The following is an 18,962-nucleotide window of genomic DNA, read 5'->3' as shown; positions in this document are numbered from 1 at the left end:
CCCTCCATGGCCGGACGGCACCAGATGGACTGGAGGGAGGGCTCTGCTTCTTAATTGTGGCCAAGCTTGATGGAGTTGGGCCTGCATCTTTCCCTCCATGGCCGGACGGCACCAGATAGACTGGAGGGAGGGCTCTGCTTCTTAATTGTGGCCAAGCTTGATGGAGTTGGGCCTGCATCTTTCCCTCCATGGCCGGACGGCACCAGATGGACTGGAGGGAGGGCTCTGCTTCTTAGTTCAGGCCAGGCCCGATGGAGCTGGGACTGCATCTTCTGCTGATCATGAGACATAAAATTTCATGTATTCCCTATGTGGAAAAGGAAATAAATTCACTTTTGTAATCCTTCTTTTTGAAATGCTTTGTAGAATAAAAGCAGACCTTGGGAAAGGGTATTGTTGTTTTTGATGGGGCAAAATTCCATAATTCTGAGAGTTCCCCTGAGCTCTGAATAAATGATGAATCTCTTGTTGTTCATCCCATCAATTGTACCTTCAAATGCAAATTATTTCTTTTGCCACTTTACCGCTGAAATCCAGTATTTCTTTAGCACAGTATAAATATCTTCATGCAGAGATATGTTATGCCAACATTAAACAACCCACATGCAAAATAGCAACATGGCACAACACATGCCAATAATTGGATGTTGTTGCACAGTCTGCAATAGGCAGGTGCAGTGTAAAATACACAGTGTACTATTGTATGTGTAACTTGTCTTCCATTATTGTGAGTAGTGTGCATCCATTGCATTGTGACAAAAAATTCATGCACACATATCATGTATAGGGTGGCTTACGCATGCTAGGTCAACTAACAGGATGCCGGCTAATAAGTGGGAGTCTGAAACATAGAAGTAGTCGGTGGTTCAGCTGGAATTTCAGTCCATATCTTCTAATCATTTTTTCCCAAAAAACAGTCTCAACTTACTCTGTTACAGATTGTTTCTTGTATGTTTGTATATGTTTGTGTATTTTGGTTGATCCAATAAAGGTATCACTATTTTGTGGATTTTGGATGTTATTTCACTTTTCTATATGGCCAACATGCCTACCCCTGGATATTAAATATTAGTGTATCAAATATTAGGATTAAGTATTAACATTAATATTAGGTATTAGTATTACTTTGTTAATGTGAATTGAAAATTAGTTTGCTAATGTTAGTTTTGTGATTATTATAAAATGGTTTGTTACACTAAATATTAGTAACACATTAGTAATGTGTTGCTTTTATTTTTTTAAAAAATAATCAATTATTTTAGTAAAAATCACTGAAACTAGCAACCTGCCAGTATCAAATTAAAGTAACATGAGCCGTGAATGTCATAGCCATTAAAACAGCTCCAAAATGACTTTTCTGACTAATGTTAAACATTATAATGAATCATGAGTAACAAATTGTTTTTTTAAAATTGTGGAACAGATACAGTCACTAGTTAAATATTATTACTATGAAGAATACATGTTGCTGTGACACAGTGTTTAGCATAGAGTTGTTGTAGTCCAAGAAACATAAGAAGGGAATGAAAGTGTGTTTGGGTTTGAGCAAAGACATTTAAATTTAAATCCACACTTGCATGTGAAACTCACGGATTGACTTTGATCCATTCATTCAGTTTTCCGGTGTAAATTACATTACAGAACTGTTGTATCAATAAAATTCCCTCTATATGTCTCATCCTGATGTGGTTGGAGGAATTGTGACAAAAATTGGTGAAGTATTGATTCGAGAGTCAGAAGTTCATTATTGTAGACAGCGTGCAAACCTCTACTTTCATCATGTCTTTTGACTGTTTCCATACTTATGTAGGTGTTATACTTGCATTTTGCAGCACATTACCCAGTCAAGAAATAGGTGTGATAGAACTGTATTGCTTAATTAATACCCTTTATAATACAAAGCAGCATTATTTGGGTAGATCAGTAATGGCTTTTTCAATTCTGATGTGAGGCCAATAACATTAACCTGGATTTTTATGGGAATTTTATCAAGGAAATGCAACTCGGAACATGTGCAAATGCATATAAAGCAGAAGGGTTTTTAAGATTGCTAGGACATGTGCATAGACTAGAGCAACTTGGATAAAGTTACATTGGTCTCATCTCTCTCTTTCTTGTTTATCCACAGTTCTCAGCGGCCTTTGTTCAAATGACTGTCCTCATAAGATAACGGTAAATGTGTTTCTAAAATCACTTATTTCAATAATGCCCCAAATCTATACAATGTTTGGCCTTTCCAAAAAACACTAAGCAGACGGAGAAAGATCATGGAGTCCTGACTGTTTTACAGACTGAATGTCATTATCACAGCCTTTCATAGCTTACCAATTTAGGGGTGAGGGAGCTATTATTAATTCTTTACAAAATTTCAGAATCCTCATTCTAATGAATTTGTAATGTTTTATAACTTCATTCTGTGGGTTTTTTTAATTTCTAGAGCAAAGGGATTTCCATAGGTGTCCCGATTAGTTTTCCCCAGAGGCATTGTCTCCTTCCCGCTCCTTCACTGTATTACAAGACTTTTTTTAAATATACTGTACCCAGTTTTTAAAAGCACCTTTCCAGTAGTGTGAGGAGTAGGTGAACAGGTATTTTATACTTTAGAAAATGGGGAGGAAATCCCACAACACAAAGAATTAAGATATATAAAACTATTTGCTAGGTCATGCTCCATTTCTTCAATTTGCCATATGTATAGCTGTGCAAAGTTTGCTCTGTCTTTCTCTTGACATTATTATTATTATTATTATTATTATTATTATTATTATTATATCCTGCCTTTCTCCCAATATAGGGACTCAAGGCAGCAAACTGCAGATTTAAAACAGTACAGTGGACCCTTGTTATCTGCTGGGGTTTGGTTCCAAGATCCCCCGTGGATAACAAAATCCATGGATGCTCAAGTCTCATTAAATATAATGACAGAGCAAAATGGTGTCCCTTATAAAAAAAAATGGAAAATCAAGGTTTGATATTTGAAATTTATACTTTTTTTTGAACATTTTGAAAACATGGATGCTTGAATCCATGTATAAAAAATCCATGTATAAGAAGGGCCTACTGTACAATTGAAAAGCAATACAACATTAAAATGTATAAGTATAACATTTAAAAAAACAATTAAACCATTTTAAAAGTTAAAACAGTTATGAGTTAAAATAGAATGTGCAAAAAATACTGATCTTAAAATTTCATTAGGACGTTCCCAGCCCTTATCACTTTGGAAAGGCCTGCCGGCACAAGAATATCTTTTTATCTGTCATGTGATGTAGCCTCCAAATAAGCCTTGAGCAATTTTTTAAAGCCATAATTTTGAAAGTCATGTCAGCAAGGCTCGGTTTGTGAGAGCTACTTTTAGGCATTTTGCTTGACAGCTTGGGTCCCTAAGGCACACTATATTTGAAATATTTGCTTCTCACTTATCTACTTAAGACGGTGTTTGAGGATTTGCCTTCTTCTTTATTCTCCCTTCCCAGAGGTACCATATTTGCCACTTTCTTGACATGGGGGTAGGGAGTAGAGGATATGCTGTTTTTCATATGCTTTCTCTTTGTGACTTGTCTTCACATTTGTATTAAACTCCCCAGGAAGCATATGTGGAGTTCATAATGATTTTGACTTTGGAATAAGTTCTTTATAGTACAGAGTGTCACTGTCATCAGTGAATACTAGAAATGTGCTACAATTCCCGCCCTTGCAAAGAATCACTTTTTTTGAGGTCAAACATTTTAACTACTCACCTTTTAAACTGGTTTTAGGGCTGGTATCAGTATTCAACAACAACAGGTTTATTGATTAGTCAACTGACCATATCAACAATGAAATACAAAATATCAAAATACATACATACAAAGGTAAAACTGGATCACTCCTAAAACTCATATAAAAATTAGCTAGAGGGTTAAAACTCATAAAAGTTGAATAAAAACACATTTGATAAAATGGAATACAAAATAAAATATAGAATCATAGAGTTCGAAGAGACCTTGTCATCAGTCAACCAATTACAAATCCATGTAACAGTTGCCTTGTCTAGCCCACATTTTACAAGCTTGTTTGCAAGAATGTCATGGGAAACCTTGTCAAAGGCCTTACTGAAATCAAGATCTACTATATCCACAGCATTCCCTTCATCTACCAAGATGGTAATTTTGTCAAAGAAAGAGATTAGATTTGTCTGGCATGACTTCTTTCTCTGAAACCCATGTTGACTTTTTGTGATTATGGCATTGCCTTATAGATGTTCACAGACTCTGATGATCTGCTTTAGAATCTTTCCTGGTATAGATAGTTTTATAGAATAAAACAAGCTAAAACATGGGGGACCAGAGGAAATCAATAGGGGTGTTTAAATTAACTCATCCCCATGGCACAGAACCCCGTGTTGTATGATAAATTGATCTCTCAAAGTGAGCAGCTTTTGTAATACATTTTGCAGTACAACGCACTAAATGTAAATTCTCATCAGAAAGAAAATGGGACAGTTTAACAATAAGATCCCAGTTGGTTATTCTAACCCAAAAAAGGTTGTAAGAAATGGGATTTCCCATTGTCATATAAGCAACAATCAAACAGGATATGTACAATGTCCTCTATGGCTGGAGCACCACAGATACATCTAATCCTCTGTGCAGGATGGCATCCACCACTACATCATGTGGCAGCAAATTTCATAGTTGGACTGTATGCTGTGTACTTCCTTTTGTCTGTCCTGAATCACCCATCATACAACATAGCATCTTTGGTAGTACTTAAGAAGACTTAGTAATAAAAACTCTGTAAAATTGCTGTGCAACCATCAAGAATTTCAGCTTGCCTAAGCCTTTTTTCTGGCATTTGCTGTTCTTATCAAACTGTCAGCTTGCAGTCAATCATCTTTCAGACTTGCATTAGCTGATGAGAATAAGTATCTCTGCTGGAAACATTTACTGTTTTCTGCATCAGTGGCTAAAAAGAACTCTGAAGATTCCTCTTCCCACACCAGATTGGACATGCGACTTGAATTGCTATTGTGCTTGTTCCAGTCGACCTCAAAAGTTGATGGTTAGGTTAGTGCTGGGATGCCTAGGAACTGTGGTTTTCTGTGTGCAATCACAGTGTATTCAGAAAAGCATCTACAGGAATGAATTGAAAGACTTTTTTTTTAGTTTGGAGGTGGAAAATAGGCACCCCTCATTATTAGCAGCATGAAAATAAATTGTCCTCTCAGAATGCTTCCAATAAATCATTGCAGATTTCCCAACACTGTGAATGACAAAAGACCCTGCAATCATTTCATGTTTTTTAATTCTTCCTGTGCTAATTTGAAAGCTTTGAAAAGAAAAAAAGAGTTGGAAAAATAGTAAAGCACATTACCTTTCATTCCAGCCCTTTGGTGTGAATCAACCTGGTCCTTATATTATGTATACAACAGTAGATGCAAATGGATACTTGAAAAACGGTTCAGGTAAGATTCCTGCTTTTTTCTTTTTTACTGTTTTTAACGACAGTTTCTCTGAAACAAGGCACCTTGAACATAGGGAAAGAGAGCAGAGAGCAAATACTTTTAATGTAAGGGAAGTTGGGAAAGGGGCCGTACTTTGTTGCAAGCTTTCAAAGCTCAATGAGCTTCTTCATCAGGCAAAATGTTACAAACCAAACAGGAGGGGGGGAAACAGTTGGAGATGTTAGTCAGATGCCTGCATGTTGTTTCTGTCCTTAGTAAAAGATGGTATGCTGGGGAGGAAAGCTTTTGCAGGCAGGCTCCTCCTCCTTTTGGGATTTTGTTTGTATTTATTAAATGGCCAACACAGCTACCCCTGCATGACAACCCCATGTTGCCATGCAGTATTTGTGTTATGTTATATTTTATACATTTTTAGGCATATTAATTGCATTAAAAGAACTACTACAGTCCCCTGGCAATTTGTTCATTGATGCTTGATTTCTGCAGTAACTTTTCTAGGAACCTACTCCTTTCGTAAGAGCCCAAAGGCTGTGATGACCCATAAATATACATGGCCATATTGTAATGATATTCTCCAAGAGTTATGACTTCAGGCAAATGAATCCACTTTGCTTGGCAGAATCATTATGTGCATTTATTTAGCAAAGAAAGAATGGATAAAGGTTTTTTTAAAAGAAAGAAAGAAAGAAAGACGGGAATTGTTAGCCTCTTTCTGAGGGCATGGAGTACTGAGTTAACTCAGCTTTAAGTAAATTTATCATGACCTTTCTTTGGACTAAATTGCACTCATTGGGTGTGTTTGTGCAGTCGTGAATTTCCTCCTTTCTTTTTCATTCTACTAGTTATGAATAATAATGGAGTCAGCATAATCTTGAGCTTGCAAATCTTAATATTTCAAGGGAATCAGTGCCATAAAAGTACACATTGTTGTGGAACAGCTGGCTGCAGGTACCCATATAATTAAGCAAATTATAATAAGCATTTCATATACAGGGTGGTCATAATTTAACTATTCAAAACTGGCAACAGCCTGGAACTCTGCTGGAAAACTGTCAGTCTGGGTAGTTTTATAATCATGTTGGCTTTTAATAAATTAAACATTTTTAGCACACAGATGGTAAGTGAAACCTCTCCCCTGAAACCTGATGGAAGGACAGAGGGAAAGGTACAAAACCTGCTTGGAGGTTGAATCGCCAGAGAAATATGCTTCCTGGGAGGCGAGTGCCTAGACTTCACTGAATTGACATACATACACTAACTAGGGCAAGCCACAATGATCAATAAAAGTAATCTTTTGGTGCTCCAGCCTTGTAAGCCTTCAATCCAATTCTGGCATCTGTTCATTGCAGTTTTTTAAAAGGCTCATGCATTATGTGATGTACCATCCAAAAGGAAATCGAGATTTCTCCCATGGTGAGATTTCACTTCAGGAGGTTATCTGAAATCTGTTACTCTAATTTTGCACTGTATTTCAAGATTAAGATATTGGGAACATGTATCATGTGTGCTTCAAAAATGCACAGATGGGTGAGCATCCAAATCCTCTGTCTCTCTTTGAACTGAATGCCTACTCAGTGAGTGAGATTGGCTTTTAAATATCAATAGCCTATTGTTTGCAAGCAATATGATAGTCGGTTTCTCAGGTATCAGACTTAGGTGTCGCTCTCCAGTCACACAGATGATGATGATCATGATGATGATGATCATGATGAACTTATTAGCACCTGTCATTTACTAAACATTGAGCATGACAACTTGGAGTAATAGGCTACTTCTCTCCTTTATGCTACAAAGAAAGAAAACTTTGTTTTGCAATGATGATGATGATGATGATAAAGTATTTATTTATATCCCTCCTCTTCCCTTTTGGGGATCGAGGCGGGTAACAACAGAGGTTAATACAATAAAAAATAATCAAACAAAACTACCCCCCCCCCCGATTTTCCTCCAAGGCAATTAATTAATCATTAATAATGATAATGATATTTAGCATTTGTATATATAGCACTTAATAATGTTTGAAATATTCTGTAGATGCCATTTCAGTAATGTTTACAATAGCCTTAAATCAGGGGTAGTCAACCTGCGGCCCGTGGGCCGGATGCGGCCCAGCGAGGCCTTGGGACCGGCCCCAGCCCGGTCCTGCCACCGATTGCTGCCGGGGCCTTTGGGGGGCAATTGTCTATAGAAGCCTCAGAAACATGCATTTATGTTAACATTTTTTTAAAAATCAGCAAATTTTTTCGCGTGTCCTCCATTTTTTTAATAAAAAGTGTCCTCCATTTGAAAATTTTGTCCTACATTTGTCCTGGTTTATTTATATATTTAATTTTTTTTAAAAAAATTAATTATTTATTTTTTGGCTTCGGCCCCCCAGTTGTCTGAGGGACAGCAACCCGGCCCCCGGCTCAAAAAGATTGCCTACCCCTGCCTTAAATAGTATGTCAGTATTGTTATCCACGTTTTGCAGACAGAATGATGACAGTGCCCATGATGGCTGGCGGCTTCTGGAAATTGTAGTCGAAACAAGTAACTTTTCCAAGCTCTGCCTAAAGCCACATAGTAGTTTGATAGCAGAGGTGAAATCTGAAATACAGGAGGGGTGCTTTATGACTCACAGCCCATTCTCTCATCCACTTGGCTGCACTAGCTGAACTATAATTGTTATAATGGTATCCATGCATTTTTCTTCTAATTAAAATGCAAGCCATCTGTTTATCTGTTTTAAAACTGCAGATTCTAATTCTTAGTTGAGTTTTTACTTTCTGTTTGGAACTGAGGCATTTCATGGATGTTGGTGTTGTCTGCATTTCGCTTTGGGTGACATCTCTTTAATAGCGGCATCCACATAATTTTGTTTTGTGTGGCTTCTAATTGCCATATCCTGGCATCGTCTTGCTAATTGTCTTAAATGAAAAGGAGTTATGTAAGCATTTAGTTTTATAATGAAGCTTCCTCAGATCTGGAAAAGGTCATTTACATTTTGGAGAAAATGTCTGAAGAACCAGTCTGGTGTAATGCTTAGACCCAGCATGATGTAAGAGTTAAAACTCTTAGACAATGGCTTGGGAGATCCATGTTCCAATCCCCTTAGGATCATCAACTCCCTCAATGACTCAAATTCCCAGCCTAACCAAACTCACAAGGTTTTTGTGAGGAAGGAGAAGAGATGTTCTTATTGCTTTGCGCTCTCTGGAGGAAAGTGAAAAGAGAAATGGAATAAAACAAACTACAAGGCCTATCTATAGATAAAAGGCTGCTAATACTCATTCAGAGCCTGTACTCACACATGAGCCTTAGAGTTAAATACAATAACAAGGGCTACCTCACAAACACTATCTCTACTCATAGAGGTGTTAAACAAGGTTATATATTAGCCCCTCTATTATTTAACTCTTTAATCAGTTTCTTAAAAGGGAAATATTTCCATTCGCCTCAATTGGCCCATCACCCTATATCTATTTTGCTTTACACAGACGATGCTGTTTTATTATCTTATACTGAAATTGGCCTGAGAAGACTCCTTAGACAACTAGCTACTTACTGCCATAATTAAGCTTTAAAGCTAAATGATAATAAAACTAAAATTCTGGTCTTTTCCAAAACCACTCATAAATGGCAAATAAATGGTGTAGGAATTGAGCAAGTAAACAGCTTTAAATACCTAGGAATAGTCTTTCGGGCATCAGGGACATGGAAACTCCAGGCAGAAATGGCAATTAATAATAGATATAGGAACATGACAGCACTGCAGAGTTTTCTCTGTACCAAAGGAGGACACTATATACCAGCCGCCATACAAGTGTCTGAAGCCAAAATCATCACGGTTTTATTATCTGGAGCTCAGATTTGTACTTATAATAACTTTGATACATTTAAGATAATACTGACCAAATTCTGAAGAGGTATATTTTCAGTACCATGCTCAGTGTTAAATGCAGCAATCCACCTCGAGGCGGGTCTGATCACCATCCAAGCACGAGCTTGGATTCTGATAATCAATTTTTGGCTTACACTTACAGTTGCCCCACAAAATACTGATTTTGAGTATCTTTGTTTCCCGTGTCAATTTGTGTTCGGAGGGGCATTCTATAATTTTTCAAATACTCCCCCCCCCCCTTTTTTTTTTTTTAAGTTAGGAAGCTCTGTAGTTTGTCAGAGAGAGATGACTAAAGTCATTACATTCTGTTACATATTAACCCTAAGGCTCAGTCTGACAAGCACGAAAGGGCACAAGAGGATATCTCTGTCCTTAACTCCTGGGTCATTTTTCTTCTCAACTCATTGCTCTTTATGTCAGATGCAAACTAGATGTGATGACCAATGTCTTGCCACTGAGCTTTTGTACTCTGCTGGCTATTTTTAACCTGGTTTCTCAGTGTGGCCTTTCACCGGCAGCTGAGCCAGCATCTTTTAGCTCTTCTGGTCTTACACAGTTTAGTAATGCCAGGATTATTTAGTGCTCTTCTGGGCCTTTGGACTTATGATCTACAGCAACAGTGTGTGCTGTGTACAAATTGTTTGCAATACTTTTACCAGTATGCTGATGAAAAGCTCATTTTCAGGAGCTGGTATAGGACATATGCAAAAGTCAGCAAAGTTGTAAGCTGTTCATAGACAGAGTGGCAAGGGGGGGGGGCGGTTAATCCACATTAGAGAGTCCCCACTCTTTGCCCTTGAGATGCACAATGTGAAAGCAATATTGTCCAGATTGGAAGAAGGGGGAATATTCCCAAGAAAAAAATAGAGGAAAGCTTCCTAGACCCAGTGAAAAGACAGGGATCTAGTTTCAGATGGCTGACAAAAATGGTGCATAGAACACATGTTCAAGCAAGGAACATCTTTCCCAACAAACATGAAGTCTTGTCATGCCCACACCTTTGACTGAACAAATTTAGTCAGAACTATGTATCTCCCTTGAACTGAGATGGCATACAAACATGAAGCATACTAGGAAAATGAAAGCCATGGAATGTGTAGAATAAAATGTAGATGGAAGGGATAACTTGATGACTGGAAATGGAAGGTGGAAGGAAACAGGAAGAGGCAGGGACAAGATATTGAACATGGTAGATAGCAGAATGTTGGTAAGGCTGGGAAGAGTGTGGGGCTAAGGCTGAAGGAGAATTATATGCTAACAGATAGTACGCCTAACCCTATTTGCAGTTGGGAACCATTCTGTCTCTTCATACTCAGTTCTGGCAGCAGCCTTTTGTCCTGAGTACAGATTGCACATCAGGATGATCAAATGTAGTGGTATTCTGATTTCTTTGAGAGCATTCCATGGTTTTTCATGGTCTATGCAGTCAGAGGCTTTACTGCAGTTAGAGGCAACTTGTATCTCAAGAGGAGCATCTCATTTTGTCTTGCTAATGGCACTTAGTTTTTTATTATTATTATTATTATTATTATTATTATTATTATTATTATTATTATTATTTTCTGGAGTACTCACATGGCCATTAGGAGGAGAGACCTGCTTGCATGAATTTCCCTTCAGTACCATCTGAACTGAAAATAGCCACATGTTGACAAAATGCAGGCTTGTGACAAACATCATTATATTTTTCCCCTCCTGTATTGAAATTCATAAAGTTATGTTGTTATCTTATAATAGTGTTTCAAAATACTGTACTATGAACATTGGCTGTTGTCCCTTGCATTCACGGTCATCTGTCCAATTCTGTTTAATGGAACAAACATAGAGATGGACTTGGGGGTCTGTAGAGAATGGAACAAAATGGTACTGGCAACAGTCCTGAAATATTGGCTGTTATCTCACCAAAAAACTGGTGGTACAGTATTTATTATGAATTGCTACTTCATTTGAGGTTACCAATTCTGTCTTTCTGCCCGGTGCTTGAAGACCCAATTCACAAGCTTCTAAAATGGGGCATTGATTTCTGTAAAGAAACTGGAGGGCATGTACTGAAGAACTGAATATAATCTTAGTTCAGATTTTGAATCTAATTAAAGCTCTGCTATTTATTCATTGTCCTACAGTTTGTTTGTTTTTTGACATGCAAAGTATGAATGGATCAGTACTACGAAAAATCAGTATAGGTTTACTACATCAGTGCTTTCTTTAACTCATTTAATTTGTTAATTTCTTTTTAAAATTGCCTCAGTTGATGGCTGTTCTTGCATAAATATTTTTCAGTGACAAGGACTTGTCATCCTAAACAAATTACTCATATCCCCAGCCTCAGAAATCTGAAAAATGCACAGTGGAACAAGGAACAAATGAATCCTTTTATAATCTAAATGATGACATTTATGATGCATCATGAGATAAAAATTTTAACTTTGGTATGTAAATCCTCTAATATAATTGTAAATTAGAAGTTCATTCTTAGAACATGTAATGCCCTTTCAGCAAACCATTTTTCTGCTCCCATTGGGTAGCACCTAATGTCTGGAGGTGTGTACTCCTCTACAAATAAACTAGATGAACATGTGCCCACCTGCTTACTTGCAGAGTGACCATTAAAATTCTGGGGGAGAAGGAAGATCAGGGTGCAACTGGATTCCAGATGGTCATCACTGGTTTCTTGCATGTTGCACAATTATGCTGCTATGATTCTGATTTAAGTGTCAGGATCCCATCCTATGGATCCTTGGAATTTCTAGTTTCATTACCTATTTAGAATTCTTGCTAAACAACTGTAGTACCTCTCTAAGCTTCAAGTTCCAGGACTCCTTAGGGTAGAGGCACTGCAGTTAAAGTGGTATCCCATTGCCATTATTGTGTAGTGTAAAATGTCCCCATTTACCTTGTATATAGACACTGTAATTAGTTTTGGAAATTACTTGTTTAGATCAGGCTTTCCTAGCCTAGCCCCTTGTAGATGTGCTGCACTGTAATTCTCACCATTCCAAACTCAGCATAAGCAATGACCATATTTGCTGGTGATGATTAGAATTATAATCCAAAATATTTGGAGAACACCTGTTTGGGGGAAGCTGTTTGAGAAGAAAGGAACACAATTCTCCTTTCTTCTTCCACGGCTCCCTTTTGTTTCTTATTGTAGTGGGTATCCATGGCCGAGTGGGAATTCGAACCCAGGTCTCCAGAAACATAGTCCAATACTCAAGCACTATACTATGCTGAATCTGCTTTGTATGCAGTAAAAATTTGACAAGGAAACATAATAGTTAAAAAGTGTTCCAGTATCCTGACATTTTTCATCCCCCCCTCCCCCATTTTTACCTCCTACTACTGTGGTCAATATGATTGATTCAGCTCTGCCAGTGGATTTGCTTAACTACTCTGAGGATCAGAAAATCATATTCATAACTGAATGCTTTGCAGAATGCATTTATTCTGCTATCTACATCCAAGAGTCTATGAATGGTACTTGTCTTTGGTGATTTCAAATGATTTCGGTATTGTTTGGTATTTCTATTGTGCACTGAACCTTCTTTATTGAAATCCTTATAATTGCTGAGCCCCCCCCCCCCCCCAATATTTCCTAGTTGAGCCTTGTACTACTGCGTCAAGGAATTAAGAAGTTGCTGTTAATCAGAATTCTTGAGCAATCTTTTTTTTTCTAAAATTGACATTTCCTCTTCATCAGTATAAACAATGTCAGTCTAAGAAAAGCAGTCTGAGGAATAAATGTGGAGATAGGAAGATGAAGAAAATAGACAATACTGAGTTAGATAGACAAATAATCTGACCTGATGCCATGCAGCTTCCTATGTTCCTATACAAAGCCATTACATGAGTAACCTTGCATGTTCTTCTTGTGCACATTCTCATGTAAACTCTTCCTAAACATACGATTGGAAGTGTAACTAATTCATTAAATTTGGTGGCACTTTATATTTTCCAATTCCCTTTAGAAGCCTTTATTCAAAATTGAGACTGGTGCTGCATATCTGTTTTCTTTGTGTTTCATTAGTATATGTAAGGCTCCATTTTCAAACACTTCATAATATTGTTCCGTTGAGCTTTACATTACTGCTTTGTATATTCCCTTTTCATCTTCACTGTGGTGAATATAATTGCAGTTTTTACCTGGCAGAAATATCTTGGCTTCACCAAAATGGGCACAAGTCCATGCAGGAATACAAAATGAAATCTGAAAATATGAATTAAAAATAGTGAACCTGTTCTTTTGCCGACCTGCAGAAATGATCAACTGTGTCATTCAGTCCAAATCCTTTGATCAACAAAGTGAATGAGAAAATAGGGAGACATTACAAAAGTCGAAAAAGGAATTCCCTTGTAGTCATTTGTCTTTCTGCCAATATCTTTACACAAAAGCTTCCAAGAAAGAAAGTTCTCCTTTAAAACAAGGTGCAGCCTTCCCCACAGTGACTTGGGTCTCATTGACCCTCCAGAAAGCACAAACAGGGAAATAGTGGAAGTCACCCAAGAGAGATCAGGCAGGGATGACCTGGTGCAGTGGAGAAAGGATAGCAATAGCAAGTGCAAGGATGGAGAAAGAGACTGCTGGTTGCACAAATGCTCCAACAGAAGTGTCCCACTGAGAGACAGAGAAATCAAAGGGGAAGCAAAGAGGATAAAGAAATGCATATATTTGCAATTAGAGACAGAAAGGGGAGTAATGATCCTGGCAGAAAGAAATGAGTGAATATGGTGTATCAATCTTGTGTGCTGGGACGACAGGGTAAGAAAGAGTGTTCGGTGAGGATAATCCTGAATGAGAGAAAGAACTGTGGACTCAAGGAATACATTTCTGTTTTAGGGTTCACTCCCCATCTCGGCTATGTTTTTAGGTTCTTGGGCAAATTGCTTGTCTTTCAGCTTTCACAAGTTTGTTCTTCTGTGAAATAAGTATGTTTTGACAGATTGCATGCACTCATAGCCACCATTTTGTGACTAGGCATCCATTATGGCAGCCATTTTGTGTTGGGAAATGTAAGAGGTAGTACTGGATCTCTTAAGCAGAGGAATTAAATTGTCAAGGCAGAAGCTGGACAACAGCCAATCTCATGCCCACCTTTACAGACACAGGATTTGGCAATATATCAGAGTAGTATTACTTAAAGATTACTTGTGCATAATGAAATACAGTACATGGTGTAATGGAGGAAAGAGAAAGACACAGAAAAAACGACTACAGGAAAAGAGAGGGTTGTGATATAACAAACAAGCAATAAGTCTGTAAACATGCAAACTGACATTAGTGAGAATATGCATGTAAAGGCTGCTAACTCTAACAGATTCTGGGGAAAGTAATGTGGACCACTGGTGATCTTAGCCATCATCTGCAATATGAAGATAACAATACCACTCTAACCTTATAGGATTGATCTAATGCCTACAAGATAACATTTCTGAAACGTATCAAGCACTTTTAAATGCTGTATAAATATATGATGATGAAGTTGATGTGGATGATGTTAAAAGATTTTCACTTATTTGGGGCTCAGTTTTAGCTAAAGACCAGCAAATGATCTTTTGCCAAAAAGCATTCTTCTGAAGGCATTAAGAAATATATTCACCTTCACTTCTTTTTCATTATATTCCAGCTGGACAGCTCAGCCAGTCTGCCCACTTTGCCCTCCAGCTCCCATATAATGTGTTAGGCTTGGGACGCAGTGCTAATTTCCTTGATCACTTGTATGTCGGCATTCCTCGTCCACTGGGAGAAACGGTATGTCGAAACCCTTATTTACTGGAAACTGCTGGGGTTTTTTTTGTTTGTTTGTTTGTTTGTTTGTTTTTACAGGAGTGCATTGTTTGAATTCAGACTGAACTCTTCTCAAAAGAGTAGTATGATGACAACATGTTGGCTGGGCTTTCAGCCTGAGAATGGCATTTTCAGTGCTGACTGTCAAGCTAAAATGGTTGTGTGAATAAACCCAATGGAATTTGGTGAACTTTTTTCCTGCGAGTTTCATTGAGTACCTGCAAAAATGGCATCCTCCTTACTCATTTAGTTAAGTCCTTACAACTGTTTCTTTGAGGGTGGAGGGGGAGACAAAATAAAGCTTTTTGGAAATGTCATGCCAACTAGTTTTTTGAGAACATTAAGATTTTACTTTAGTTGGATCATTTATCAGTCTCATTAAGACTAAGATGTGAAAATTAGAATGAACTTGCAGAACATTCCCCAAGTGCTTTTGTTTCTTCTTTTTCAGTCTGTAAGAAAACAGGAGTGGACAGCCATCATCCCAAATTCCCAGCTTATAGTCATTCCATATCCTCACTATCTCCCTCGAAGGTAAGTCCAGGCAGATTATATCCAACCTGATCAGTTGTAATGTTTTTTTAAGGGAATAAATTTTAGGCCATGATGCAGTGTTAGGTAATGTCCTTCTCTTGCAGAACTCCTAGTGAAAATACTGTATGGACAAAAATACTCAAAATACATTCCCTGTACTATTCAATCATTTGCTGGAAAATTGCTTGCACTAAATTGCAAAGAATTAGCCAGATGGAACTGTTGTATATTGTGCACTTTGCTAGATGTCCTAGAGTTGAAACTATGAATCTATAAATACAAAGAAAAGCCACTTGGGTTTGATGGGGCAAAGTTTGTATTGTAATATAGGCAGGGATTTTTATGTGGACATGTGAAAAGAGAGCCTTTGGCAACGGTTGGTTTAACTGCTTTCATCTCCCCAAAGAAGCAAGCCTAGTAGAGAAGTCTTGCTGACATTGGCCTGAAGTGCTAAGAATGTAGAAGACACAGAGGAAAGAAGAGGAAAACTAGTTTGTGCATGGAAACTAAGAGTTAGATAGCTAAAGACTGTAGAAAATAGGAAGACTTGAGAAATTAGAGTTAAAAAAAAGAAAGTAGGAGGAGGACTTTAGAAGAGCAGATGGTTAATTCTGAGAGGGTATTATTATTATTATTATTATTATCATCATCATTATCATTATTGGCAGGGAAGAGCTATAGAATGAGGAAGGCCACATGGTAAGTAAGGAACTATCTGAATAAGAAGTAGACATTAACCTTTGTTTGTTTGTTTGTTTATGGTATTTATACCCTGCCCTTCAGCCCTAAAGGTTGTCAGAGCGGCTTACAATTATTATTTTTAATTAGATGGTTCTCTGCTCTCAGGTTTACAATCTAAAAGATTGAGCTAAACTAACCAAATATTGACTGCAGACCTCTAAAAACAAGTAGGCAAGCACTTTTGGATGGAAATTGTGCAAAAGCAAACTTGCAAGATATATTTTCTGAAGGATGGGTTAAATGAGAACTACTTTTATTTTATTTTTTAAAAAAATCCTTGGATTTAACCATAGATCTATAACTCCATAAAATGTTTCTCAGTGAAATGTCTACAGTATTTTTCCCTATCAAGTAGCAAACATACTGGCAATTGTGAGGACAATGGGGTCACGAAAAGTTTTGGTTTAATCAAATATACATTTTCTGTATCTAGTGATGTGCAGAAAGATTTCTGTTCAGCTTTCCAGGACATAGTGTGTGTTGCCATGGATCTCTGAATTCTCTTATGATTAGGGGCAAGAAGGACAAGTTGCAAAGGACAACTTTCACATTGCAATGCGCATGGAATAAAAGTCCATTTGTATAAAAGTAATTGGCTTCTGCCATTTTTCATGTTGGGTCTTTAAAGAAAATAATGCACCTCTTTTCTAATTTGTTCCTAGCAAACAATCACAGAACAACTCTATATTTTATGTTTAAAAACTGAATTTGAAGAGTGTAGTTTTGTAAATTTTTGAATTACAGCGTTGCTATCCAATGGGAAGGACTTTTTGTTTGAATAATATATAGCCTGAAGTATAACTGCTATTCACCAGGTGACCTGTGACAAGTGAGGGCTGCCTTCGCTTAAAAGAGAACACTTAAAATAGTGTTCTCTTTGAAGGCACATTTAAGCAGTATAGATAAATATTCACCAAGTGAACAAGCAAAAGATTTTACAAGCCAATACCTCTTGCACTTATTTAGAAAGCTGGTAAATTAAAACTTCATGTTCACTAGGGTAATAAATGTAGGAGTGGAGTAGTGAGCATCGCTCAACATCAGGCTGGGGCTTACAAAAATGAGGCTGAGGAGTAATTTACATGTTGAAAATGTTGATGGCTTCAGTGATATTCAAGCAAGGTGGCTGCTCTGTAATTTAATCATGTTTCCATACAAGTGAAAGGTGCATGGTTACCAACTTGGATTGAACCTGCTTCTGCTACACAGTTGTGTAAAAAATTGAAGGGTGAATAAAACATTGCTGTCTCCCAAGAATGGCACAACTCCAGGGGCAGCTTGGCAGAATATCTTCCTCTCTTCAAGGAGGTGATGTATATTTAACTCCCTTACATGCACCTGTGGGAGCACTCCCATGCAGTAAAAAGCATTATGTGAGCTGCAGCTTAAGATAGCTGAACTCATAAAATGAGGTATATTTTAAGACTAGTGAAATAAAACCCAAGCAGTTTCAAACTTAAGAACTGAATCGAATAGTTTGCAGCATCAGAACAGAATTATGGCTCCCAGATCTGGCACTGAGACCCTGGGCTTCTTCTACTGCTGCAGCAATTGTATGCACTGCTGCTCTGGGTCTAAACTAGAATAAAGCTTTTCCCATTATCAGCGGAAAGCCTGTGGAAACTTTATTTAAAGCAAGGAGGGATTAAAATTTCTGGTGTAGCCCGAAGATCCTTTTGGCAACATCCAAACTAGCTAGTAGCACTAATGAATGGCACAAGAGGACAGTGCTGGTCCTACATCTTCACAAGACGTGTCAAGTGCTACAAGGCTGAAATGAGGCCAGTTCTCTGCTCACTGCACCAGCTGAGTGAAGAATTTAAGAAAAGCCTTCCTAGATCAGACTTAACCAGTCCAGCATTTGATTCCCACCACAGCCAACCAAGTGTCTCCAGAAAACCCACAGGCAGGGCACAAGTGCAATAGAGCACCCTCTCAAATGTATTCCCCAGCATGGTTTAAGAAGCATGTGGCTTCCAATATATAGGTGATTTATAACGCTCATGATTAAATGGCCATTGAAAGGCTGCTGTTTGGGGGAGAAAAGTGTAGCTAGTCTATGCAAGTCAGCTCTCATCACAGTCTTGAATCCTCTTGGTAACTGCCTTAAGTTTGTGTTTTGTGGTCTGATTATGAAGGGAAAAAAGCTGCCAATTTCCAAGCTAACCTATTTTGTGGAGTTATCATCCTTGATCAGTTGCACAATTTGGCTTAACTGGAAGGCATGAAAGTAAAGTTCAGTATCTGGGCTCACCAGTCCACCAAAGGCAGAAGCAGTGTGTGTGTCTGATGCGTTTAGAGAACCTAGGTCTTTTTTTTAATTAAAAATAAATAGGTTAATTGTGGACTGTCATTTTGCAAACCTGGAAGTGAAGGGGGTCAATGGAATATTTTGGAACAAGAAAAACAGGCAGGGAAACAAAACATTTTGACTTGCTCAGGATGGAAAGTTTAAGTGTTTTCCATACTTTCAATTTTTGTGTCATGCAGTTGGAGAATGGATGGTAATTCCTGGATATAAGTTGTTGAGTGTCTTTAGCTATGATTATTCCTAGATAGGTAAGACCTGATGGATGGAT

At 37.8% G+C, this 18,962-nt stretch overlaps 1 protein-coding gene across 1 annotated transcript in view; it reads left to right on the top strand.

Annotated features, from left to right (window-relative positions):
- The window catches only part of ITFG1 (integrin alpha FG-GAP repeat containing 1), a 91,484-nt gene that overhangs the window by 61,739 nt on the left and 10,783 nt on the right, over positions 1 to 18,962 (top strand). Inside the window, exons 13-16 of the mRNA XM_089540728.1 lie at positions 2,129 to 2,172; positions 5,368 to 5,446; positions 14,948 to 15,072; positions 15,560 to 15,642. Coding sequence (XP_089396854.1) covers positions 2,129 to 2,172; positions 5,368 to 5,446; positions 14,948 to 15,072; positions 15,560 to 15,642 — 331 coding nt within the window. The remainder of the gene's footprint in view (positions 1 to 2,128; positions 2,173 to 5,367; positions 5,447 to 14,947; positions 15,073 to 15,559; positions 15,643 to 18,962) is intronic.

The sequence above is a fragment of the Sceloporus occidentalis genome, unplaced genomic scaffold, assembly GCF_023333645.1.
Source record: "Sceloporus occidentalis isolate IW3139 unplaced genomic scaffold, rSceOcc1.0.p SCAF_10, whole genome shotgun sequence".
In the NCBI taxonomy this organism is placed as follows: domain Eukaryota; kingdom Metazoa; phylum Chordata; class Lepidosauria; order Squamata; family Phrynosomatidae; genus Sceloporus; species Sceloporus occidentalis.
This window is presented reverse-complemented; position numbering and strand designations above follow the sequence as displayed.